The sequence below is a fragment of the Chiloscyllium plagiosum genome, unplaced genomic scaffold, assembly GCF_037043375.1.
Source record: "Chiloscyllium plagiosum isolate Xiang-an unplaced genomic scaffold, Cpla_swu_hap1 HiC_scaffold_7, whole genome shotgun sequence".
Classification (NCBI taxonomy): domain Eukaryota; kingdom Metazoa; phylum Chordata; class Chondrichthyes; order Orectolobiformes; family Hemiscylliidae; genus Chiloscyllium; species Chiloscyllium plagiosum.
The window spans coordinates 12547547-12575291 of record NW_028270145.1 but is presented as its reverse complement, the minus strand read 5'-3'; the positions used below and the strand labels follow the sequence as shown (position 1 = coordinate 12575291).

Genomic DNA, 27745 nt, shown 5'->3' with positions numbered 1-27745 from the left:
ACAAGTCCACACCGACCTGCCGAAGCGCAACCCACCCATATCCCTACATTTACCCCTTACCTAACACTACGGGCAATTTAGCATGGCCAATTCACCTTACATGCACATCTTTGGACTGTGGGAGAAAACCAGAGCACCCGGAGGAAACCCACGCAGACATGGGGAGAACGTGCAAACTCCACACAGTCAGTCGCCTGAGACGGAAATTGAACCCGGGTCTCTGGCGCTGTGAGGCAGCAGTGCTAACCACAGTGCCACCGTGCCACCCACAGGATACTGCCTGACCTGCTGTGCTTTTCCAGCACCTCACTCTCGATCCATTGGATCTGACCCCAGTGGATCTGAGCACAGAAGATATGATTGGCCCTGTGTCTACTGTGCTAAGGGCTGCTACATGAATAGATGAGGAACACATCCAGGACTAGCACCTACCTTCACCTGATGTGGAACTACGGAATGTCCAGCCATGAATGCCCTCATGATGCAGCCGAGCAACAGTCACTCGTCTTACAATGCATTCAGAGCTGATGAGAGAAGGGTGATGATAGTAGAGTCTGAGCAGAGGGGGAAGTCAAATCTGTATGTGATGACACTCTGTGCATCTGCAATGGAGCACCTCCTTCCACTGGGGCTAACAATGGATACAGAATGGCCTCTTGACATCAGCTTTCCATGCAGGTCCTATCTGGAGTTTATGTTGATACTGTCCAGTCAAAGGACACTGCTTGGTCCTTGGAGTCTCTGCTCCCAGGAACTGGCGAATGCACTGACGCTATGGGTTAGAGATGGGGGTCAATGAGAGTTAGAGCGCTGAGATGATGTGAATTACACCTTGAGTCTCTTAAAATGGAACTCAGGGAAATAAATAATGATGTCTCGAAAAGATTCCACATTGCAGAAGAGGAGGGGCTGGAGGTCTTGAAAAGCATGAGGGTAGATAAATCCCCAGTACATGATTATGTGTATCCCATGATATTGTGGGGAGTGAGGGAAGAAATTACGGGACCCCTGGCAGAGATATTTGTATCATCAGAGCCATGAGTGAGGGGCCAAAATTTGACAAGCTGAACCCAGTTCCTTGAAAGTGGAGTCACAGGTAGACAGCGTGGGGAGGAAAGCGTTTAGCAAACTTGCCTTCATCGGTCAGAACACTGAGTATAGGACTTGGGAAACCATGTTACAGATGTACAAGACATTGGTGAGGCCGCATTCACAGTACTAAGTATAATTCTGATTTCTCTGCAAAAGGAAGAATGTTATTAAACTGGAAAGAGTGGAAAAAAGACGAACAAGGATGTTACTGAGACTGGAAGGTTTATATTATAGGGACAGGCTAGGTAGGCTGGGACTTTTTCCCTGGAGTGTAGGAAGCTGAGGGATGACCTTTTAGAAGTTTATCAAATCACGAGGGGCATTGATAAGGTGAATTGCCAAGGTCTTTTCCCCGGGGTAGGGGACTCTGAAACTAGAAGGCATAGGTTTAAGGTGAGAGAGGCAAGATTTAAAAGGGACCTAAGGGGCAACTTTTTCACGCAGAGGGTGGTGCATGTATGGAAAGAGTTGCCGGAGGAAGTGATGGAGACTGGTACAATGACAGCGTTTATAAGACACTTGGACAGGTACATGGATAGGAAACGTTTAGAGAGATATGGCCCAAGCACAGGCAAATGGTACTAGTTCAGTTCAGGAAACCTGGTCAGCATGGATGTGTTGGTTCAAAGGGCCTGTTTCTGTATCACGTGATGACTATGACTCTATGATGGCAGACACTGTGCAGATTCCACTAAGAGAAAAGAGAGAACAAGTTGTGAAATATGGATAGGAATTTGGATTGTTCAGAATACATTCACAGTGACAGTAATGGGAGAGTCTCACTGAATGGCTGTCACTTGGTTGCCAGGACCTAGTGTTATCAGCAAAGGGAGGGATTGAGTGATATGATGGTGGCTGGCATAGTTCTTACATCTGGTACAGATGGGGAAAAGGTAGTGGGTGAATAGCCAATGCGGAGTGAGGGTAGACATTTTATGCAATGGTGATAGGGATAGACCCATAAGCCTTGGTCGGAGGGGGGTATTCAGTAGAAATAGATTGAGTATGAAGTGGCTGAGGGAAAATGATGGCACTTGCAGGTTAGAGAAGTTGATTGACCTTCTTGCAGCATTGCTGGGCATTTCTCCAGACCGGTGACATTGCATTGACCTGGGTGGAAAATTGATACCAGGCTGGCATGGTCTTCTCTACCAGTGTTGAGAAAAGCTAACAACCCTTCTCTAATCCATTCTGGTGTCCACCAGGGCTTCCAGCAAATCAGGGTGGCAACTTTGCCTCTGTCCGACATCTCTGGGGCAATTCTTCATGCACAAGAACCATAGACAGGACAAGCCCGAGCAGACAGTGCTTGATCTGATGCAAAATGGCATTCTAATGATGGTGCCAGCTCTGGGAATCCTGGGAGGTCTTGGCAGCAGTGAGCACTTTTGCCCCCTGGTAAGAGGGAAGATAGGGAGAGCAGTGCACTTCTGGTAAAATTTAGCTGAGAGTTTTAAAATGCAACAATCTTATTTGGTATTCTGCCACATTATGTACTGAGCTCTTCCCTCTTATTTTACATACATTATCTCAATGATATACACCTTATTTGAAGTTTTGTCAGTCAGAGGGATAGGTGTACCATTGAACTGTAACTGAAAGTCTGTAAGGTAGTGAGCTAAACGGTGCAGTTTTCGTTTCCCCTATCTTAGCTAATTTGGGAACTGAGCTAGATTGGTAACTTTGGAAGTAAGTTCTGGCAAATGAATTTTTTTGACTGTTGTTACAAAGCAGTTAGTGTATAGAAAATGCAGTAGACCCTCCCACTTTGTTTACACATGGCAAATAAAATGAAAAGTGAAAGCGAAGTGAAAAGAACTGGTCATGAGACAAGCAAAACGTCAAGTGATGTGTTTTTTGCTGATGTTCAGCATCAAATCATTTGCATAACAAGAGTCTGGAGTAGAGGGGCAATTTCATGCAGTGTATAAATACACACTGGAGATAATGTTGATTGTTAGATCAGTGACTCAACTAGCTTCAAGCTCAAAATGGGAAAGGTAAGGACAAGTCTGATTTTGTACATGATGCTATAGTTTTTTAGTATTGTACTTTGATTATCAAGCTCATTAACATCTCTTGTGTCTCTCCACAGATCATCTTTTACGAGGACAGGAACTTCCAGGGGCGGCACTATGAGTGCAGCAGTGACTGTGCCAACCTGTCCCCTTACTTCAGTCGCTGTAACTCCATCCGTGTTGACAGTGACTGGTGGGTGCTGTATGAGAAACCCAATTACATGGGATACCAGTATGTTCTGACCAGGGGAGAGTATCCTGACTACCAGCGCTGGATGGGATTCAATGACTGTGTCAGGTCATGTCGCTCCTACCCACAGGTAAGTTGGATGTTTATGCATTCTGTTCAGACTGAGATCAAGGAAATGCTCATTGAGCTAAACAACTAAACTTGAGGATGTTATTGTGTTTTACACACCAAGTATTTGTAATAACAGTAAAACTATGCAGTCAATTTTATACATGCCCAAATCAGTACAGTAGAAACTGGAATTTCTTTCAGTTTAAATGGCATATGGAAGTGTTTCAGGCATTCCTTGTGGGCATCTAAAACAAAGGTTGTTTCACTTGATATGACTGAATAACCTGAAACAAAGAGTCTGGATCAACCTTATGCTTGGACTGGAGAAAAGTGTAAGTTTGGGTTTCCCAATCATGAAGGTACACTGCTTTTCTTGACAGGCTGGTTAAAGGTTGGACACATCGCAGATGAAATCCGAAATGAACTACCTGAAAAGTGCAAAATGATGCATTTCAGTAGAAGGAATGAGGAGGGGCAATATAAAATAATGAATACTTTTCCAAAATAGGGTGCCTTGGCAGAGGGAGTTGGAGGTAAGTGTGTAGGTTGAAAGTGGTAGAGGAAGTTGAGAGTTGGGGGAAGGAGAGATTGGAGAAGTTGGGATTGTTCCCCTTAGAATAAAGAAACTCCATGTGGCGATTTGAAAGAGGTGTTCAACACCAAGAGGTGGCCAGGAAAGATTAAAATAGGGAGAAGCTGCTCTCATTGGTGTAATTGTGACAAACCAGAGAATGCCAATACAAACTGAATTGTTAAAAGGAACAGTGGTGAGACAAGGAAGATATTTTTACACTGCAGGACATTAAGATCTGATTGCACTACTTCAGAGTGTGGTGCAGGCAGATTAAAGCAGGATTTTCATTGTGGAACTGGCTAACTATCAAAAGGCAAAAGGCTCACAGAGACCAGGCAATGGACACAATTGGCCAAATGGCCTCCCGTTGGTGTTGTAACTATCAAATGTCTGTATGAAACGCAAGTGAGGAGCTAACAAGCGAAGATGGACTGTAATCAATTCTTACATGGCCGCTGTGACTACTGAAGAACAGTAATGCTTTGATGAAAGTTGTTGTTGTTGGACTCGGAAGAAAAAGGTGTGCTGGCCTGAATCCACAGTCATTGCAATGGCATTTTGGTATTTTCTCTACTCCCACCTTCCCCCCCCCGCCAACCACCACCACCACAGCACCCCTCTATCTTTCCAATTCCTGGTGTTTGCTTTAGCTGTCATCCTGTGCCCTTCAAAAAATGCCAACTGCCATTTGAGGGAATCTTTGTCAGACTCACTTTCAGGCCAGTGAAAGTCCACTTAGTTGGTGCCAATTGTCTATGAGGATGGACCCAAAATATGAATGGATCCTTAACATGTAAAAACCAGTATAATCTATCTGAGATTAATATAGAGTTTATAATACAGAAAACCCATAAGTCTATTCAGTCCTCACGGTATGTAATTCTAGCACCTATCTGCATCCATCATCTGTTATTATATACTTCCACCTGTTTCTCTCAAATCTGTTGTTTCCATGTCATGCTGGTTATTGTCCTGGTAAACTATTCCCATTCCTCACAAAGCAGATCAGACTGATATATTCCAGACCATCGCAGAGACAGTCGAGTGAACTGCACCCATTCCATCATCCCATCATCTGTTAAGTTGCCCTTATACCTTGAGTTTACATATATAGCGAATACAATAATGCTCAACAAAATACAATTAAAACTTGAGATGTGCTGATTCCACAAAAAGCCCAGGGAAGTGAAATAGTCAGGTTGTGTGAATTCTGATTCCATCTATAAAGTCAGAAGTCATATGACACCAAGTTATAGTCCAACAGGTTAATTTAAAATCACAAGCTCTTGTTGCGTTGCTCCCTTGTCCGGTGAAGTTACTATAACCTGGTGCCGTGAGCCTTCTGACTTTGTCCACCCCAGACCCCGGCATCACCACATCACAGTCATCCATCTATAGGAATGAAATAATATTAATCAGAACAAAATAAAATGGAATTTTATTAAGTTTATGAAACCTACAGTCTACATGAGTCAAATACATTAGCCTTACATTCGCTGTGATCACCATTTCCTTTACATCCTACAAAGGTACACACGGAAGCACAAGTGATAATCAGGTGAGAATTCAATCCAAATGTCCTGGACAAGACATTGAGTTATCTCAGCTTTACTCTCAATATTAATCAAAAGTTCCTTCAAATTATCCCTTCTAACCAGCCAGTTACTTTCTTACACATTTCATCACTAACATAATCTCATTTCTATTCTAGTACCGTGGAGGCTCCTACAGAATGAGGATTTACGAGAGGCCTGATTTTGGAGGGCAGATGATGGAATTCATGGATGACTGTCCATCTGTCTACGATCGTTTCCGTTACCGTGACATCCACTCCTGCCATGTGATGGACGGTTACTGGATCTTCTATGAACATCCCAACTACAGAGGGCGACAGTACTTCATGAGGCCTGGTGAATATAGGAGATACAGTGACTGGGGAGGCTACAGCTCAACTATCGGATCTTTCAGGCGCATGAGGGATTTCTAGATTGTTCTTGGCAAACATGGTTTTGTTTATCTGACATATATATGAGCAGAATAAATATTCATGAATTGACTGCTGTTGCTCTCAGTTGACTTTTGTTTGGATTGTCAGAGACTTTTTTTTATCCTGTTATTGAATAGAATAGCAAAAGAATATCTGAGAGAGTGACTTTAGCTAATGTCCAGGATGATTTAGGCCAAATTTATGATATATCAGGAATTGTTTGTCCGTGATGCGCCCAGTATCATTTTCTATTTGTGGTGGGCAGATTATTTGGCAGAATAATTTCTGAAGTCTCAAGGTACAAGTCAATATTCATTTATTGGGCCAGTGTTGGGAGAGTCCACTCCAGAAAAGGCTCTGAGGTAGCACTCTAACCCAATGAGGATACCTCAGGTATTTATACATTGTAAGTCACATACATAGTACGTTGGTCAAATTCCAAAATGGTCACTTTTAGAAAAATATCCTATTTGTCCTCCATTCCAAAAGTGGTAACGCACCTATTACCCCAGGTTTTACCACTTCCCATCTTCCCAGGTGCCATCCAACTCCTCTCTGAAACTTATGCTTTGCTCCCATCCTTGATTACACCCCATTGCTTTGTCTTACTTGGTGTGGACAGGGTAATCTTCATGTTCCATTTCCAAATAAGGCCTCTGGCTTCATGCTGGTTCAGCTACATTGCATTCTCACAGAAACTCAGTCTGTCTGCTGCTTTAGCATCCGAGCATTTTGATGCAGTTTAATAACTTTTTTTTTGCCCTATTTCTTTGAATGAGAGTAAATGGAAAATTACTCCTGATTGATTTTTATGATTATTTTTCATGAAGTTAACTAAAACTTCCTACCTCATTCTAACCGCAGCAGGAAATTCATACAGATTTAAAGGTTCACTCATGTCATTCTCAAATTTCCACCTCATACACTCCATGGAATTTAAGTTCAAAATTCCACCCCATTGACAATTAGATAAACCAATTCCATGATAATTTAAATCTACTTCCCTGTGTGTCTTCTCTAAATGGATCTAGAAGTTTCATTCCTTAAACTTTCAGAGTACAAAATGTGGAAATTCAAAAGCATTAACAATCAACACATACCCCGTCCATAATAGCAGGTTGCTATGCTGTTCTGAGTTTACATTTTATCACAACTTTAGTGAAGAGAGTCATTGGAGTTTTATTCAGTGCATTAATGCACAGAACAAAATGAAGGAAGTTACCATGACTTTGAAGTTCTCAGTATTGTGGGTCTGGATTCATACATTCCACATTCTCTCTCAGCTCAGACATTCTCAATAATGTTGAGCCCCAGAGCCTTTCGCGTGTCGATCACTTAGGTTCCTGCACAATTTTGCAAAGGCACATGTATGAAACACAGTCAAATTTTGACAGAGTCTCCCCTTGAGAGAGATTTATTTCAAATGAATGAAGCAGAAGAGCTGAAACAAAATAGCATTCACACACCAATTGGCATTAAGCTTATATTATTTGTGATGAATCCTTTTTTGTAAACATTCATAAAGGTATGAATACTGTAACAATCAGCAGTACAGAGAGTTCCAGGGTAATGAAGTAGCAGAATTGCTGCTCCGAGATAGGGCAGTGGCTTCTTTTCAGTTAGTCTCTCAGGGCAGTTTTTGGTCACTGCAATATAGTCCTAAGGAGATGGATAATTGGAGAAAGGACAGATATAAGGGCAGATTCCACGTCAGCAGTGCTGATTTTTAGCAGGCCTGCAGTGGGAAGGCAGCAGCGTTTGAATGGCTCTGTTTTGAATGGCTGATAGAGAAAATAAATTAGGAGAACTTCAAGGGATCAGTGTGCAATTGAAAGTTACAGTCAGGACTGAGATAAAGTGCAGGAGAGCTCAGAAAGTATGAAACTCCCTGGCTCTGTACTGGGAAAAGTCAGGAATGGCTCAGAAGAAGAACGTAAGCATGAATGCATCAGTGCAGCTTTGAAATGGCATAAGAAGTGTCTGTTTGATTCAACTAAGCAAGACTGGGTCTCAGGGAATACTCAGGGGCAGTTTTAGCTTGGTGAAGCTGGCTGTTGGTGAAAACCGGGGGTTGTGCCTGTGAATAAATGCTGGAGTGCAATTTTTGGTGTGAAGGGAAGGAAGGACACAGGAACAGAGCGGGATCGACTAGATTAGGCACAATTATTTCAGATCTCCTTGATGATGCAGCTATTGACAGGGAGTTTCAAAGCCAGATCAACAAAATGGAAGAACCACAATCGCTGGTGAAGTTTAGTGAGATTCAATGACCTGTTAACATCTGGGAGGAGATGCTGAGAAAGCTGTGGGATCTGTCCAGATTGTATTTGCTATTTAAAATGCACTGTGGAGCGTTCAATCATAGTACACAGCTGAGAAAGAAAATAAATATTAATAAAATATATTCCAAAACATCATTTGAATGGCAGTTACTACCCATTTATTTTAAAATAATCAAGGAAAGTGTTATGATCCAAGACCAGACCAACGGCTCATTATCATCTTCTCAAGGCAATTAGGGATGTGATCCCAACCAGTGATACTCATGTGCCAAAAGTGAATGAGAAGGAAATATATGACCCAGATAAACCACGTGTCCATTCTGGGCTGCGTACTGCAACCGTCATTCGTGTCGTAAGCAGATGGCAGCTTGTAACCCAGCGGCCACTTTTTAATTTCCTGGGATGGATACAAAAGCAGTTTACACAGTGGAGTGCCAGAGACTGAAGGCATCAATGACAGCTACTCACCGGACGCTTAGCAGCACCATTTCATGGAAATGATAGATCAGTTACAGCATTGAATGAGGCCATTTGTCCTGCTGTTCTATGTCTACTCTCTCCATGGGCAACACGCTGAGTTGCAATCCTCCGGCAATTCCCAGGAACCCTGCAATTCTTTGTTAATGGCAAACAATTATAAAATTCCTTTTGAAAATCTCAAATGAATTGGCTCCCATTCTGGTCTCAAGGAACGGCATTCCAGATTCTAACTACTCATTGTGTCTTTGTGAAGTCTTTTGCTAGTCGTCTTCAATTAGTAACCTCTAGTTCTCCACCCACTGCAATTGAGCATTCTATCTGTACATTCTCGAGATGCCCTGCATGGTTGAATCGTCTCTTCAAAAGAGAACATTCCTAGCTTCTCCAATATAAAATTCCTCATTCATGGACATATGATCCCAAATATTCTTTGCAGCTGCTCTTAATGCCTTCACATCCTTCCTGAAGTATAGGGAACAGAATTGGACACAACACTCTGGCTAATCCAGGCTAAACCAGGCAGTTATATCGATTCATCATTAATTCTTTTTTTAAATACCCATCACCCATATTCACAAGCCTGGGAAACCATGTGTGTTATTCAAACATACCCTCAGGGCTGTTTTGTTTTAGCATCCACTTAGCATCATACCTTTCATTTATATCACCTCTCCTCATTTCTTTGTCTAATTAGTTAACTTCACACTTTTCTGCATTAAATTTCATTGGCCTTTCAACCAGCATAGAACCATAGAGTCATAGAGATCTACAGCAGGAAACAGACCCTTTGGTCCAACTTGTCCATGCCAATCAGATATCCTAACGTAATCTAGTCCCATTTGCTAGTGCTTGATCCATATCCATCTAAACCCTTTGTATTCATATACCCATCCAGACACCTTTTAAATGAGCTGCCTGGCAGCTCATTCCATACATGTACTGATGAAGTTTAACATAGTAAGTACATGAATAGGAAAGGTTTGGAGAATATGGACCAGGAGCAGACAGGTGGGACTGGTTTAGTTGTGATTATGTTCTGCATGGACTGGTTGGACCAAAGGGTCTGTTTCCATATGACTCTATGACTCTGTGATTCTATGATCCTTCTCATAGTTCACAGTATATCTACGTTCCACATTATCTACAAATGTTGAAATTGTGCCCTGTCCATGAAAGTGTAGACAGTTGGTATTGATCAGGAGAAGTGAAGAAATCACCAGAACGTAACATCCTCTAATGTGAAAAACAGCCAGCTAGCATTCATTCTGATTTCCATCACTCAGCCAACTTTCCACCCAAGTTCCGCTGTCCATTTCATTCCATGACGTTCTAATTTGCTGACAAATTTGTTATGAGACGCCTTATCAAGGAAAGCAATAAGCAACAGGAAATAAAATCAGAGATGGAGTCATTCAATAAAAAAAGTCATCGGCTTACCTACAAAATTCTTCCAACTTCATTCTATATTATGATAATGTGTGCTGTTGTGGAGTTGGGTAGATTGGAAGACAGGAAGTTAGAATTTGGTGTTTGCAAAATTGTAAAATGGGGAAAGCATTACATAGTCCATTAAACGAAGATGGAGATTTAATATGGATGTCTGTGAGCAGCAGCTTGAAAGTTTGCAGGTGCACAGACAGTACCCAAATTGAAACATGTGTACAGTTAGTAGGCCAAGCAGCAGTTTTTACCAAGACAGCAGGCTTTTGAAGTTATCCAATCAATTTGAACCAGGTACTTAGATACCACAAAACTATTAAATTTAAATCGGATGATTTTGACAAAATAAGACCAATCCCATTGTCAGAAATATTGATATGTCATCATGGGTAATAAAGAAGGGGGCAGTTAGACAAAGACCCCAGAGCAGACCGCCATCCGCCAGAGCTAACGGCCCTCAGCTCTCTCTCTCTTGAAAGAATTGTTTGTTCTCACAGCCTCCGCTATGTATTAGAGAAAGCACCATCGAAATAACAATGGTACCAACGATGGAGAAGGCATTCCTGACTGAAGAATTGACAGAAAAGGTGCAGAACATTTTGGAAGACACATTACCAGGCTGTAATTTCGAGAGACCAAACTTAATTTTTTTGTTATATGAGTGGGACTTCTATTTGTTGGAACAGTATACCATTAGAATCTTGTTTTATTCAGGAATAATCAGCAGTTAGAAGGACTTATTCAGTTTGTTAATAGTTTAGTTAAATTGTTCGCTGTTAGAGTTAGATAAACAAACTGTTACTTCATGATTTTAAAGTGAGTGTTAGGGATTTATTCTATTTAACTACTAGAAGCTGCTGAAAAGCAGGTTACACCACTTTTCATGCTCTGTTTTACAGATTATAGGGTGAGATGCTCCTCTTTAGGTTTTAGTTCTCAGAGGGGGGTCAACCTCCACTTTATGACAGCATTTTAATTGGATCCAAACAGATCAGCAAATCTATTTCAGTTCTAATCTAAATGTAAGTATTTACAACAATGATCACAACAGTTTTTGTTTCACCTCTCTTGATTAATTTGGGAGCTGATCTAGCTGTTTATGTTTTGAAGGCCTTGAAAATGTTTTCTGTGACCATTGGTTGTTTTGATAACTGCTCAAATGTTGAACACGCAATAAATTCTTCCACTTTGTTTTCAAACAACAACTAAAATGAAGTGGAAGTACATTGGAAAGAATCAGTCACATGTCAAGCAACATGTCAAGCGATGTCCATTATTGCTTTTGTTTTGATGACTTTCAGCACCAAACCATTTGCATGACAAGAGTCTGCGGTAGAGAGGCCATTTTGTCCATCATATAAATACTTTGCTGTAGATTATACTGCAAAGATAGATCAGTTACTCACCTAGCTGTGAGCTCAAAAATGGGAAAGGTAAGAACAAGTCTAATTTTATGAATAATGCTAGATGTTTTTCACATTACATTTTGATTTTCAAGCTCATTAATTTATTTTGTGCCATTTCACAGATCATCTTTTACAAGGACAGGAACTTCCAGGGGCGGCACTATGAGTGCAGCAGTGACTGTGCCGACCTGTCCCCTTACTTCAGCCGCTGTAACTCCATCCGTGTTGACAGTGACTGGTGGGTGCTGTATGAGAGACCCAATTACATGGGATACCAGTATGTTCTGACCAGGGGAGAGTATCCTGACTACCAGCGCTGGATGGGATTCAATGACTGTGTCAGATCATGTCACTCCTACCTATATGTAAGTTGCATGTTTATGTTGTCATCACAGATTGAGGTCTTAAAAATTGCCATTGAGCAAAGCTGTTACATTTGGGGATGTTTTTCTCTTCTTCACACTTCTCATTGGCAATAACAGTGAAAACATACAGCTGACCGATAGCAGTTTGAACAATTACATCTTGAAATTGTCTGAAGTAATTTTTCAGGCATTGTTGGTCACCATGATAAACAGGGTTGAATTACTTTAAATGTAAGTGAGTGGCTTATGGTTACATTTCAGTTACCACCAAGCAAACGGGATTATGATAGATTCTTAGATAACTAAACACTGTCCTAAGCAGTGTCCGACAGGAGATTATTTTGAGGAAATACTGCCAGTTGTGCTAAAACGATATTGGGGATGTCTGTCTGAATTCATGGTCTTTGTGATCTGAATCTTTTGCAACCTTTACATAACTTTGGGTTCCCCCATTTCCAGTCTAATCCACTTTTGTGTGCTTAATTGTGATTGTTATGATGTGCCCTATCCACTTGTAATTCTGGGAACAAAATTGGCACAAATTACATTTGTGCCTCAGAAATACCATTAGTTAATGTCCATGAGCATCTGACTATGATTAAATAACTTATTTAAATTGAATTGAATTCACCCAAATGGGCCATTCAGCTGCACAAGTGTATTCAGATGTTATGGACACATTGCACATGAATATTTCTCTGCATCTATTCATCTAACTTTGCCTTTTCTATTTTTTTTAACCCTTGTATTGACTTTTAACCTTTGAATGTAGGTTTAGACTCAGAGGCTATTGGCTAGGAACTATTGATACAAGTTAGTATAGTTATTGCTTTCTGGTTTTAACTCGGAGCATTTGAGATCAGGAGCAGTTCAAATTCAGTAAAAGAGAACAAAGGGAAAAAACTGGGTTTGGTATATTACATTATTAGAAGGCTACCAATAAAGTCCCATGTCAGAGATTGGCCAACAAAACAAGATCACATGGGAATGGTGAAAATATACTGTCATGAACTGAAGATTGGTTGAAGACAAAAAGCGGACAGTAGAAATAAATAAGCCATTTTCTGAGTGACATGCTGTGATTAATGAGGCAGAACAAAGATGAGTGCTTGGGTCTCAGCACTTCAAACCGTATCTTGATGATTTTTGTATAAGGATAACCTGTAACATTTCCAAGTTTGGATATGACACATAACTGGTGGGAACCGAGGACACTGCAAAAACACTTCAGGTGTATTTGGACAAGTTAAGTAGAAAGGCAAGAAATTGTCAAATGGAATACAATCTGGAGAAATATTAGGTTTTCCCGAAGGAATGTGGGAAAAAACAGAAGTACAGAGTGTTTCTTAAATGGTGTGAGACTTGGAAGTGTTGAATTTCAAATGTTCCTGTGAGTTCAAGATTATGAGTCAGTGAACATTAATTTGAAGTTACAGCAACCAGTCAGAACTTCAAATGGTATATTGACTTATTACGAGTACAGCATCAAGGATATCTTTCTGTAATTGCGTAACCACATGTGGAGTATTGCATGCAATTTTGGTCTCCTTACCTAAGGAAAGATATACTTTGCATAGAGGCGATCACAACTAATGCTTACAAAATTAATTCCTGTGATAGTGGGATTGTCATATGAGGAAAGAATAAATAGACTGTATCTCCATTCTGTAAAGTTTAGAGAACAAAATGTGAACTCATTCAAGCATAGAAAATTCTTACAGTAATCGACAAAGTACATGCTGGAAGGATATTTCCACTGGCTGGGGAGTCTAGAAACAGAAGATACAGTCTCTGAATATGGGTCAAGCCATAACCACTGATATATGGAGGATTTTCCTCATTCAGATAGTGGTGAACCTTTTGAATTATTTGCCGCAGAAGTCTGTGGAACCTCAGTTACTGTGTTTATTCAAGACTGAGATTGACTGATTTCCACATATTAAAAGCACTAGCAGAATGGCGGTGAAGTAGAAGGTCAGCTAAGATCGCATTTAATGATAAAGTTTGTCTGAAGAGAAAGATGGCCGACTTCTACTCCTAACTCTTATATTTTGTTTGTATTCCAGTACTGAGGAGACTCCCACAGAATGAGGAGTTATGAGAGGCCTGAATTTGGAGGACAGATGATGGAATTCATGGATGACTGTCCATCTGTCTACGATCGTTTCCATTACCATGACATCCATTTCTGCCATGTGATGGATGGTTACTGGATCTTCTATGAACATCCCAACTACAGAGAGTGAAAATACTTCATAAGGCCCAGTGAATACAGGCAATACAGTGACTGGGGAGGCTACAGCTCAACTGTTGGATTTTTCAGGTGCATGGGGGATTTCTAGATTGTTCTTGACAAAAGAATTTCAATTTTTCTGACATAAGTCTAACCAGAATAAATACGCACAAATTTACTGCTGTCTCTCTCAGCTGATTGTGTTAGGAAGTTTAGGGACATCTTTTATCCTGTTAAGAAATTGAATAGAACAGTGTAAGAATCAAAGTGTAAACCTTACCCTGATGTGCCGAATGATGACCATCAAGTTTGGGACATATTGGGGAAGATACACCCAGACCCATATTCCATTCCTCAGAATTAAAGTTTAAAATTGACAATTTTGACATAATTGACAATTGGATTAACCAATTCCACAATGATACAAATCTAATTCCCTGAGTCTCCTCTCTAAAGGGAGCCAGAAGTTCCATTCCTTAAACTTTTAGAGTATAAAATGTGAAATGTAAGTAGTCATGAAATAACAGCAGATGGTCTACATGATCTGGGTTTGAAATTACTCAAAGTTAGGGCAGAGAACTTTGAGTAGAGTATGAACACATGATGAATTGGTTGACAAAAGTTGCATTGAACACTAAGACCTTAATACATCTGGGTTCTTGATTGTTTCATACTCAGACATCCTGATCAAATGTCTCATCTCAGTACTTTTTCATTTGGCACTTTGGATCAAGATTATTTTTAACTCATCCCCTCCCTGTATACTATCCAATCAAGATCTAATCTGCACAGAGAAGAGCTTTACTTGATACGAATAAAAGAATAGCGTGGACACAATAAAAGTTCCATTCACCATAAATGTAAAGTTTGCTTCATTCCTTGATGCTGCAACATCCATAATTCTGACTGCTGTCCAAAACTCCAAAAGAAGGAAGTTTAGACAGAATTTTCCTTTTCATTTTCTCATCATGCACGGAAACAGACTGATCTCACAACACCAGGTTATAGTCCAACAGGTTTATTTGAAAGCATTAGCCTTTGGAGCACTGCTCTTTCATCAGGTGGTTGTGGAGTATAAGATCATAACACACAGAATTTATTGCAAAAGATTACAGAAAGCTAGTTCCAAATGTCTTTAGTAATTATATTTCCATAGTCCTTGTACCATTCTAATGAACCTTCTTTGCATCTCTTCAAATCCTTGCCATCTGTCCGACAGTGAATTCAATGATTATATATTATGTTGAATATAGACAAAGAGGAATGCAAGATGTATCTTGTCCTAAACAGAGTCATAGAGTCAAAGAGATATATAGCACAGAAACAGACCCTTCAGTCCTTTCAATCATGCTGCCTACATATCCTAAATAAATTAGTCCCATTTGGCAGCATTTGGCCCATATGCCTCGAAATTCTTCCTATTCATAATACCCATCCAAATGTCTTCCATACATGCCTACTTCCCTCTGTGTGAAAACGTTTCCCCTTAAGTCCCTTTTAAATCTTTTCCCTCTCACCCTAAACCTATGTCCTCTCGTTTTGGAATCCACACACCTCCCCCCCTACCGCCCCCATTCCCCAACTGGAGAAATACCTTGCCTATTTACCTTATCCATGCCCCTCATGATTTTATAAATCTCTATGAGGTCACCCCTCTACCTCTGATGCTCAAGGGAAAATAATTGTAGTCTATTCAGCCTCTCCCTATAGCTCAAATTCTCCAACCCTGGAAACGTCCTGATAAATTATTTTCAAACCCTTTCAATACTCCCAATATTCTTCCTATAACAGGAAGACCGGAAATTGATGCAATATTTCAAAAGTGGCCTAATCAATATCCTGTACAGCTGCAATATGACCTCCCAACTCCTATACTCAATGCTCTGACCAATAAAGGCAAGCATACCAAGCACCTTTTTCATTATCTTATCTACCCATGACTCCATGTTCAAGGAGCTATGAACCTACACTCGAAGGTCTCTTTGTTCAGCAACATGCCCCAGGACCTTACCATTAAGTAGTTAAGTCCAGCTCTGATTTGCTTTTCCAAAATGCAGCACTTCACACCAACCTAAATTAAACTCCATCTGCTGCTCCTCGGCCCATCAGTGCTGCAGTGACAGATAAATGACTTCTGTTCTAGCAAAGCAAATCGTTTAGTCTCTGAGCTATCTACTTGCTGCTTCATCTACCCACTTCATTGACCTCACCCACCTTGACAATTAACCACCTAATCACTGACACAATTACCCATATCGTCTACCTCATCTATCCTCACCCACCTAGATCCCATTAACCCACACGTTCACTCACCTTTAGTCTTTAGTAATTATATTTCCGTTGTCCTTGTACAATTCTAATGGATCTTCTTTGCATCTCTTCAAATCCTTGCCATCTGTCCGACAGTGAATTCAACAGACAAAAGGAACGCATGATGTATCTTGTCCTAAATAGACTAATAGAGTCAAAGAGATAGGTAGCAAGGAAACAGATCCTTCGGTCCATTCGATCATGCTGACTATATATCCTAAATAAATTAGTCCCATTTGGCAGCATTTGCCCATATGCCTCCAAACCCTACCTATTCATAATACTCATCCAGATGCCTTTCATACATGCCAACTTCCGTCTGTGTGAAAACGTTCCCCCTTAAGTCCTTTATAAATCCTTCTCACCCTAAACCAATGCCTTCTCACTTTGGAATCTAAACACCCTCCCTACCACAGGGGAAATACCTTATCTATTTACCCTATCCATTGCCCCTCATGATTTTATAAACCTCTATGAGGTCACCTCTTAAAAATGACAAATATGAGTTCAACTGTGCAATTATCAAGTTGTCTGTGTAGAGTTTGCACATTCTCCTTGTGTCTGTGTAGGTTTCTACTGCATACTCCAGCTTCCTCCCACAGTCTAATTTTGCGCAGGTTAGGTGGATTGGTTGTACTAAAATTGTTCTATAGTGTCCCAGCATGTATAGGCTAGGTGGATTAGCCATGGGAAATGTGGGGTTACAAGGATGGCTGAGGTGGAATCTGGGGGGGGGGGGGGATGCTCTTTGAAGGCTCTGGATGGGCCGAATGGCCTGTATCTGCATTGTAGCAGTCTATGAACGTTCAGCATCCAACGTTATATTGTTGCAGACTTAATAGACAATACTGTCTTTAAATAGAATGACTAATGGCCAAACATAGATGCTGTGATCACCTGACCAGTGAGCCAAATGAAATCAGGGTGAGATTACCATAACTTGGCCGCAATAAAATCCCCATTGATCTAAAGATAGTCAATCCAAGAAATAATCACGACCAATAAATTTGCAACTTATTTCATTCACATTTAATTCAGAAAAGATTTACAAGAATGTTGCCAGGGTTGGAGGGTTTGAGCTATTGGAAGAGCTGAATAGGCTGTGACTATTTAAATTGGAGCGTTGGAGGCTGACGGACGACTTCATATAATCTTGAGGGGCATGGATAGGAATTACTAGGCAAAGTCTTTTCCCTGATGCGGGGAAGTCCAAAACAAGAAGGCATAGGTTTAAAGTGAGAGGGGAAAGATATCAAAGGGACTAGGAGGCAATGTTTTCACACAGAGGGTGGTACGTGTATGGAATGAGCTGCCAGAGGAAGTGGTGGATGCTGACATGATTATAATATTTAAAAGGCATCTGGATGACTTTACGAATAGGAAAGGTTTAGAGGGATATGGTCCAAATGCTGGCAATTGGGACTAACTTAATATAGGATGTCAGGTTGGCATGGACAAGTTGGACCTCTGTTTCCTGCCATAGATCTTATGACTCTAGAAGTATGATAATTTCACAGATTGGGCTATTCAGTGCTTGCTTGCCAGTTAGCTATCTTGGAGAAACAATGAGCTGACTAAGGAGGTTACAAATGGACCTTCATCTACAGCTGCTTGCATTAATGCAGCAAAGTAGAGAGAATGAGAAAAGATTTGTACATGAGTGCTGAAAATCTCTCTCTCTTCCTCAGTCTTATTATTCAAAATTCAGTGCTCTATGAAAAGCAACCCAGCACAGCCACTAAGTGCAAAACTTCGCCACAGCCGAAGAAACAAGGCAACTACACAATCAACACTCACCCTCATAATTTAAAGAATTTAAGAAGTTTAAATATCAACATTCACTCTGTATAGATACCCTCCCCTTCATTTTGAGATTTTTTCCTGCTGTTTGTGAGTGCCTTGATGATGTGTTTGGATTTTTCGTTTTCTGGTCGCACATAATAAAATTCCTCTTTTTTTTTAAATTAAAAAAACTGCAATTTGGCTTCTTTATTTTAATCTGGTTAATTACATTTCAATTGAAATGTTATAGCCACTCACTGAAAAGATGATAGTTGGTGTGACCGAAGGGGGGAGCCATGTCACCTCCCATGGTTTTGTTGGAACCATAAGATAGCAACAACTGAATGATGTCTGCTCATCGTAAGTGAAAAACTTCAGTATTGAAAGTCTCTGAGAATCATGTAACCTGACTGCACAGCAAGAGGGTACTGGATTCATTCAGCCTCTGCCAACTCAGCATTCAGTTTACCCTCCTCAACAATTTTCTCTGATCCCTAAAAATTAATATCATTCAAGTACATGCTCAATTCCGTTTTAAAATAGCCCATGTATTCTGCATCTACCTTTTCAGGCAGATTTGAACAACCCTCCCTACCCTTTTTTTTCTTTCTCTCACTTTTCATCTTTATTTTTGTTAAACATCTGTGTGTAGAGTGAGTGAACATAAATAGTAATTGCAGGAAAAGCTCAGCAGGTCTGGCAGCATCTGTGAAGAGAAATCAGAGTTAACCAGTGAGCCAAATGAAATCAGGGTGAGGTTCCAGGTCAGTTCTGAGGAAGGGTCACTCGACCCGAATCACAAATTCTAATTTCTCTCCACAGATCCTGCCAGACATGCTGAGCTTTTCCAGAAACTTCTGATTTTGTTTCTGATTTACAGCATCCGCAGTTCTTTTATGTAGAGTGAGTCAAGTGTGTTGTTTGCTTATAAGGGCGAAGTTATACAGCAGGTCACCTTGTATCCTGAGATTTCCTGTGCAGGATTCATGAAGAATGGTCCCCACAATGCAGCACGGATTCAGCACAGTAACCCAGTCCTTCTGGGTGGCAGCATGGCTTTCACAGTCTACACATTGTACATGTGCACATGGGCCGCATACTGGAATCATCAGTCATGTCATGAGCAGATGGCATCTAGGAACCCAGCAGCCACCTTTTGATTTTGTGAGATTGGTAGAAAAACAGTTGGCACAGTGGAGTGCCAGAGACTGAAGGCATCAATGGCAGTTACTCTGACAGCTGGACCACCAGATTTCAAGCTGCATGATTTCATGGAACCATAGAACTATTGCAGCACTGAATGTTCTGTGTCTACTCTCTGCATGGGCAACACAGAGAGTCACAACCCAGGAGACTTGTAATTTTTTTATTAATGACAAATAATTTAAAAATCTCAAAATGAATTTGCTTCTATTCTGCTTGCCATTATATTTTCTTTCACCAGTCACCTTCATCCAGTCAGTGCCCTCTGGTAGTGCAAAAGCAATAAGGACAGTTCCGTTTTATACTCTCTGTCTATGCCCTGCATGATTTGTTTGTCTCTTCGCAGTGAACATCCCCAGCTTCTCAAATCTATATATATGAAGCTCCTCATTCTTGGACCCATGATCCCAAATATTCTCTGCAGTCACTCTTAATGCCTTCACAGTCTTCCTCCAGTGTAGGGAACAAAACTGGACATGATCCTCTGGTTGAGGAGGAACCAAATATTTATACAGGTTCATCATTACTTCCCTACTTTTATACTCATCGTTCATATTTATAAACCCCGAGAATCAACACAAATTACTTTCTCAACCAGACTTACCACTTTGAAGGATTTGAGCAAATATGGGCCTGTCCTGCTCTTGCATCCTCTGTAACATTGTACGCTTTATTTTTATTACGTCTCCTCAGTCCTCCTGTTGAATTGATTCAAGTCACACTTCATTACATCAAATTCCATCACCATGTTCAGCACTTTTCACCAGCCTAAGTAATTTCACTTGAAGTTTAACATAGTTCTTCTCACATTCCACAACATTCACAACCATGGTTTGATTGGAAAATGTTGAAATTAAGCCCTGTACACTGAAGTATACGTCATTGGTACTGAAGAAGTCAAGCAAGTTCCTGATAGCGCCCCCAGAACGCAACATCCTCCAGGGTGAAAAACAACCAGTCAGCATGCATTCTGTATCCCATCACTCAGCCAACTTTCCACCCATGTTCCATTGCCCAATTCATTCCATGACATTCCAATTTGCTGACAAGTTTGTTATGAGACACCTCATCAAGGAAAGCAATAAGCAGTAAAAAATAAAATCAGAGATGAATTCATACAGTAAAAATAAGTCATTACTGTTCCTGCAGTTTACCTGCAAAATGCTTCCAACTTCATTCAAAGACCATTTTAATGAGCACCTTACAGAGCAGCAACCCTCTTTACAGTTGTAATATAAATTAAAGCATTTACAACAATGACCACAACAGCTATTACAACTTTTGTTTCATCACTTTTGATTAATTTCAGAACTGATTGAGCTGATTATGCTTTGAAATTAAAATCTTGAAACCTTTTTCTGTGTTTTTTTTCAGAACTGCTCAAATGTTGAACAGACAACAGACTCTTCCCCCTTTGTTTTCAAACAACAACTAAAATGAAGTGGAAGCACATTAGAAAGAATCAGTCACATGTCAAGCAACATGTCAAGTGATGTCCATTATTCTTTTTTTGCTGTCGTTCAGCACCAATTTATTTGCATAACAAGAGTATACTGTAGAGAGGCCATTTTGTCCATCATATAAATACCACGCGGCAGATAATGCTACAAAGTTAGATCAGTTACTCACCTAGCCGTGAGCTCACAATGGGAAAGGTACGAACAAGTCTGACTTTTTACATGATTCAAGAATTCTGATTACTGAATCGTGATTTCCAAATCCAATAATTTATATTGTGCTATATTCCACAGATCATCTTTTACGAGGACAGGAACTTCCAGGGGCGGCACTATGAGTGCAGCAGTGACTGTGCCGACCTGTCCCCTTACTTCAGCCGCTGTAACTCCATCCGTGTTGAGAGTGACTGGTGGGTGCTGTATGAGAAACCCAATTACATGGGATACCAGTATGTTCTGACCAGGGGAGAGTATCCTGACTACCAGCGCTGGATGGGATTCAATGACTGTGTCAGGTCATGTCGCTCCCACCCATACGTAAGTCATTCATTGTCCTTGTTGGAATAAATGGGCTTATAAACTGATTTATATTTGCAACTGTCTGCTCCTCTATTGTTTACTCAGTGCATGGGATTTATTAGATGGGATTCCATGATAGCATTGGATCATATGACTTCAACCCTTATACAATTTGGTTGTTCACATGTTCGACTCAAATTGAAGTTCAGAAAATGTGCAGAGAGTAAAGCATGTGGATGTTTTCCCATTTTTAACACTTGATATGTTTATCAATTGCAAAGATAATGCTGAGTTTTTATGCGTATAAATATGCATCAGTTGAAAAAAAAGGTACCCAGTGCATCTCAACTAATATTTCAAGTTTTACAGGTGGCCATCCGAAAAAGGAATAGAGTTACCTAAAATGTGAATGAAGGGCTTAAAACGTTGTTTTAGTTCTGTGCCAGGAAGTTGTATTGTGAGGCATTCTTAACTGGCTGCAGCATCCAATGTATTTAATCAACACGACTTGTTTGTTTGATGAAAAGCTGCCGTTTAGCCTAAGGAGTGTAGGGGTGCCTGTCTGACTCCATACTCTTTGTGGTCACAACCTCTTGCATTTGGACCTTGAAGGATAATGAGTGCTAATGCTTAATGTTGGCTCTTAGGTTGCCACATATCTGGCTTCAAGTCTGGGAATAAAAATTAGATTAAATAAACCTGTACTTCCTAAATGCTATTAGTTAAAGATGATGAACATCTATAATTGAGTAAATTATTTACAGAGAGTTCATAGCACAGAAATGGACCATTCAGTTTAATAAGTTTATTCAGTTGTATCTCTCCGATTATGCTTATCCACAATAAGCTCATACATCTCTGCAACCAACACACATCTTTCCATTTCTGTTACCTTCATGCAGTTATTGAGTTTTCCCTTAAACACATGAATAGTATCCTTTCTATTTTTGATATTTCTACCATTTCATTATATCTATAAGCAGGTTTATTTAAATATGCTACAGAACTGCAGCAGGGGTAAACATTTGTGTTAAATATATTGTTTTTCTTAAAAGGAGCCCATGGATTGAGGATCTAGAGCATGGGTTAAGGGTAAGAAGTTGTTGGATAGATCCTACTGATGCAAAATATTAGTGTTCCTTTCCAGATTGCTTTTATGTTAGAGCTTGCTTTATTGCAACATAATTGAAGTTTGTTATTGAAATGTGCTTCATATTTCCAGTGTGAGTGCAGCTCAGAGAACATCATTCATGATTCACATTACACCAGCAATACATAAAAGTAACATTCCAATAGTCACATGGCCCAACAAGAATCCCCACCGCTGCACGTAAATCCATCTAATTATTCTATTGTTTTCAATATATTGCCCTCAAAAACTGCCCATTCCTCACAAACACAGGCAATCAAGTTAATGTATTTCAAACTACACTGGTCACATTGAGTGAATTAGACCAAATCCCATCACCGCATTATCTGTGAAGATACCCTTAGCTTGGGTCCACTTACACAATGAATGAATGTTCAGCAGTAAGATCATGCAACTCATGATGTGCTCATTTCACAAACAGCCCAAAGGTAATCATGAAATGTGAATATTCATTCCCACATCAATCATCTGGAGACATGAGAAAATATTAAACTGAAGGAAAAAGGACATTAGACATTTACAAATGCAAAGAAACTCCTGTCTTATATGTGACCAATATTTCCTTTTCAATTTATATAAAATTGCACAAAGTTGAACAATTATAACCAGATGAGAATATGATCCATACACCTGTTATTGAATTGTTTCAGCTTTACTCTCAATAATCTAGCTCATTTTTTACATATTTTATATATTTAATTGATATTTTCTCACTAAAATGATCTTATTTCTATTGCAGTACCGAGGAGGCTCCTACAGAACGAGGATTTATGAGAGGCCTGACTTTGGAGGGCAGATGATGGAATTCATGGATGACTGTCCATCTGTCTATGATCGTTTCCGTTACCGTGACATCCACTCCTGCCATGTGATGAACGGTTACTGGATCTTCTATGAACATCCCAACTACAGAGGGCGACAGTACTTCATGAGACCTGGTGAATACAGGAGATACAGTGACTGGGGAGGCTACAGCTCAACTATCGGATCTTTCAGGCGAATGAGGGATTTCTAGATTGCTCTTGACAAAAATGTTTTTTGTGACATATGTGTTGGTCAAATAAATACACATGCATTCATTACTGTTTTTCTCAATTGCCTTGTGTTTGGATTTCCAGGAACTTTTTCTAAGATATTGTGTGGGCTGGAGACAGAATCACTGAGACAATAGTTCAGAGATATGTTCAAATTGATACAAAAAACAAGGTTACGATAGACATCAGATCCTCAGCTCATTATACATCCTGTCTCGGTGTCCATTCCATGGTGGCGAATTTGAAAATTCCAGACAAATTGTGTCTAAAACATTAGCAGTTAGACAACCAATTTAATGAAAATTCCCTACAAATCAGGACTCTTGCTTCATTAAAGGGTTGAAGAAAGAAGCTCTGTTCCTCATAACATCTAAGTTTGAAAGATGGAAGGCAAATACACCCATAGTTTGAGTCAGTCCTGAGTTTGCATTGCTTATGAGGTTAGGGCAGATAGCAATGTAAGATTTATTCTTTACACCACCACATGCAAGATAATCAAAGAAAGGTTTAGATGACTGGCAAGATCTCAATACATCTCGGTTAATATACTCCAAGCCTTACCTTAGCCTACAATATATCCAGCCCCGGAGCATCTAGTTCATTTTTCAAAAGGCTAAAATCTATGAAACCCAGTCAGATTGGAGGAGAGATTTACATAATGTTAATGAAACAAATAGTTGGACTAAACATAAATTAAGTGTTTTGTAACTACTCAAGTAGCTGTGATCTAAGTCAGAGGTTTTGTGGATATCTTTCTTGCATTTTCTCACCATCCATTGAAGCTGTCTGGTCAGTTTATCACTCCCTATGTGACAGACCCTATGTGACAGGAATTAAGGGCTGCGGGGAGAATGCGGGTAAGTGGAGTTGAAATGCCCATCAGCCATGATTGAATGGCGGAGTGGATGCGATGGGCCGAATGGCCTTACTTACGCTCCTATGTCTTATGGTCTTATAGACCCTGACCATAACAAAGCAGGCTGCTCAATATTGCATGAAATAACTGGAAGCAAACAGTCTTGAATTACAAATAATTCTTTTTAAAACTGCAAATGGAACACATACTTGAATCATAACATACGGCTGTCTGTTTCATTAATTTAGAAAAGAACACAGTGCAGAGGGAGACTATTTAGCCCACCTTTGAAATATCCAAACATGTAGTTCTACTTTCTTAATTCATCGTAACACTGAAATTTCTTTTCACTTTTGAGTAAGTGAAGACTTTCATTTGTAAAACTCCATTCATTAACACATGAAATTTTGAAACAGAGTTACTGTTGTAATGCAGGAAGTGATAGCAATGAGCAAGAAAAATTTCAAAGGACAGGATCCACCATGCATGGTTAACTAGAAAAGTTAAAGTTTGTATCAACATCAAAAACATCTAATTGTGGAAAGAGAGATGCCAGGTCAAAGGATAGGGAAGAATGTTTTAATAAACAAGGACTGACTGAAAGAATTAATAAGGATTGAAAAGTTAGAGCATGTGAAAAAGCTAGCCAGAAATATACAAAAAGAGAGCAAGAGTTTCTATAAATATTTAAAAGAGAGTGAACAAAAGTGAGCATTGATCTTGTAGAAAGTAAGTTTGGGGAATTGTTAATGGTAAATCAAAGGATGGCAAATGAATTCAACCAATATTTGCTTCAGTATTCAGTACAGAAGATGCAAGTAACATCCCAGAAGCAAGAAATTAAGAAATTAAAGCAAATTTAGGGAAATTTCATCACTAGAAAAGTAGTGTTATGTAATTATTTGGAGCTGTGAATGTATATGCATTCAAATCCTAATGGAATTCACCCAAGGTGAGTGAGATAATTGATGCATTGACTTTAATTTTCTAACACACTATATTGGAAGACCACAAGTGGAACTCCTGTAGTCAAAAAGGGAGGGAGATAGAATGGACACCGCTACAGGCCAGCTGACTTAATGTTTGTCATAGGAAAACATTAGAAGCTATTATTAAAGAAGTTATAAAAGGACACTGAGATAGGTTCCAGGAAACAGGACAAGCCAATTTGGTCTTATAAAAGGGAAATAATGTTTAACCAAACTGCTGAATGCCTTTGACAAGTAACATACTGAAGAACTGTACCTAGGTACCTTTGTATCTAAGATGGTGCTGTTACTGGTAACTTGTGAAATCTTTCATTATACTTATCTGAGTGCATGTGACAACAAAGCCAATTAATTCATTCATGAATAGGTTGGCGCTGTTTTTCCTGAAGTGTCAGAGGCTGAGGGGTGACCTTATAGAGGGGCTTGGATAGGGTAAATAGATGGGGTCTTTTCCCTAGGATGTGGGAGTCCAGAATTATAGGGCATAAGTTTAACGTGAGAGGGGAAAGATATAAAAGGGACATAAGGGCAACTTTATCATGCAGAGGGTGATATGTGTATGGAATGAGCTGCAAGAGGAAGTGGTGGAGGCTGGGTCAATCACAACTTTTAAAAGGCATCAGGATGGGTATATGAATAAGAAGGGTTTTTGAGAGATATAGGCCATGTGCTGGCAAATGGGACTAAATTCATTTAGGATGTTAGGTCGGCACAGCCGAGTTAAACTAAAGGGTCTGCTTCAGTGTTGTACACCTCTATGACTCTGACATTCATTCATGTGCTGTGGAGATAGGAGAACTAGTGGATGTACTGTATTTAGATTGCCAGAAGACACTTAATAAGGTGGCACATCAACAGTTATGTGGAAATTAAAACTCATGGTGTACAGGGTACCATATTGGTATGTATTGAAGATTGACTGGCCAACAGGAATAAATTGATCTTTTTTCAAGTTAACAAGGTCAAATAAGTGATGTGCCCACAGAGATCAGTGCTGGGAACTCAACTGTGCATAATTTATAAAAATGACTTGGATGAAGAGTCAGAATTATTGCTGCCACAAAAAATAGGTTAGAAATCAAATTGTAAAGACGTAATAAGAAGGCTTCAAAAATAGCTTAAGTGAGTTGGTAAAGATCTGACAAATGGAGTATGATCTTGGCAAATGTGAAATTGTCTATTTTGCAGGAAGAATAAAAAAGATGCATATTATTTAAATAGCGAGAATGCAGAACTCTGACATGCAGTGGGATTTGAGTATCATACTTCATAAATCACAAAAGTAGTATGCAGGTACAGTAATTAATTAGGAAACTTGTAGAGTTTACAATCTATTGTTAAGGGAATTGAGTGCAAACATACAGAGGACAAAAGCCTTCAGGGCTCATGCCCGAAACGTCAATTTTCCTGCTCCTTGGATGCTGCCTGATCTGCTGTGCTTTTCCAGTACCACTCTGATCTAAACTGTGGTTTCCAGTATCTTCTGTCCTCACTTTTGCCTAGGCTGAGCTTATGTCTGTTGGAGTTTAAAAGAGTAAAGGCTAATGTAATTGAAACATATAAGATTGTGATGGATCTTCAGCCTTTTACCTGTTCATGCAGCTAATATTACTTATGGTCCCACACCTCTGGGACACCCGGACCAACAAACCCAACCACCCCATGGCTCAACACTTTAACTCCCCCTCCCACTCCTCCAAGGACATGCAGGTCCTTGGACTCCTCCATTGCCAGACCATAGCAACATGACGGCTGGAGGAAGAGCACCTCATCTTCCGCCTAGGAACCCTCCAACCACAAGGGATGAACTCAGATTTCTCCAGTTTCCTCATTTCCCCTCCCCCCACCTTGTCTCAGTCCCAACCCTCGAACTCAGCACCACCTTCCTAACCTACAATCTTCTTCCTGACCTCTCCGCCCCCACCCCCACTCTGGCCTATCACCCTCACCTTTACCTCCTTCCACCTATCGCATTTCCAACACCCCTCCCCCAAGTCCCTCCTCCCTACCTTTTATCTTAGCCTGCTTGGCACATCTTCCTCATTCCTGAAGAAGGGCTCATGCCCGAAACGTCGATTCTCCTGTCCTTGGATGCTGCCTGACCTGCTGCGCTTTTCCAGCAACACATTTTCAGCTCTGATCTCCAGCATCTGCAGTCCTCACTTTCTCCTAGATTAAAGTCAGGATTCTTGGCAGTGTGGAGGAGCCGTGGAATCTTGGTGTTCAAGTGCACAGATCCCTCAAACTTGCTACCCAAGAGGATAGGG

At 40.2% G+C, this 27745-nt stretch overlaps 2 protein-coding genes across 2 annotated transcripts; both read left to right on the top strand.

The window, feature by feature from the left end:
• Window positions 1–3068: 3068 nt before the first annotated feature.
• Window positions 3069–6041, top strand: LOC122551311 (gamma-crystallin S-1-like). Its single transcript, XM_043693020.2, has 3 exons — window positions 3069–3092; window positions 3188–3430; window positions 5697–6041. Exons 1-3 carry the CDS (start codon window positions 3084–3086, stop codon window positions 5970–5972), a joined length of 528 nt encoding a protein of 175 aa, XP_043548955.1. The 5' UTR covers window positions 3069–3083; the 3' UTR covers window positions 5973–6041.
• Window positions 6042–21097: 15056 nt separating this feature from the next.
• Window positions 21098–23678, top strand: LOC122551312 (gamma-crystallin S-1-like). The gene is made up of 3 exons (XM_043693021.2): window positions 21098–21128; window positions 21225–21467; window positions 23339–23678. Exons 1-3 carry the CDS (start codon window positions 21120–21122, stop codon window positions 23612–23614), a joined length of 528 nt encoding a protein of 175 aa, XP_043548956.1. The 5' UTR covers window positions 21098–21119; the 3' UTR covers window positions 23615–23678.
• The last annotated feature ends 4067 nt before the right edge of the window (window positions 23679–27745 follow it).

Coding starts and splice junctions, on each gene's coding strand:
- LOC122551311 (XM_043693020.2), top strand. Junction 3,431..5,696: donor CATGTCGCTCCTACCCACAG/GTAAGTTGGATG, acceptor TTTCTATTCTAG/TACCGTGGAGGCTCCTACAG.
- LOC122551312 (XM_043693021.2), top strand. Junction 21,468..23,338: donor CATGTCGCTCCCACCCATAC/GTAAGTCATTCA, acceptor TTTCTATTGCAG/TACCGAGGAGGCTCCTACAG.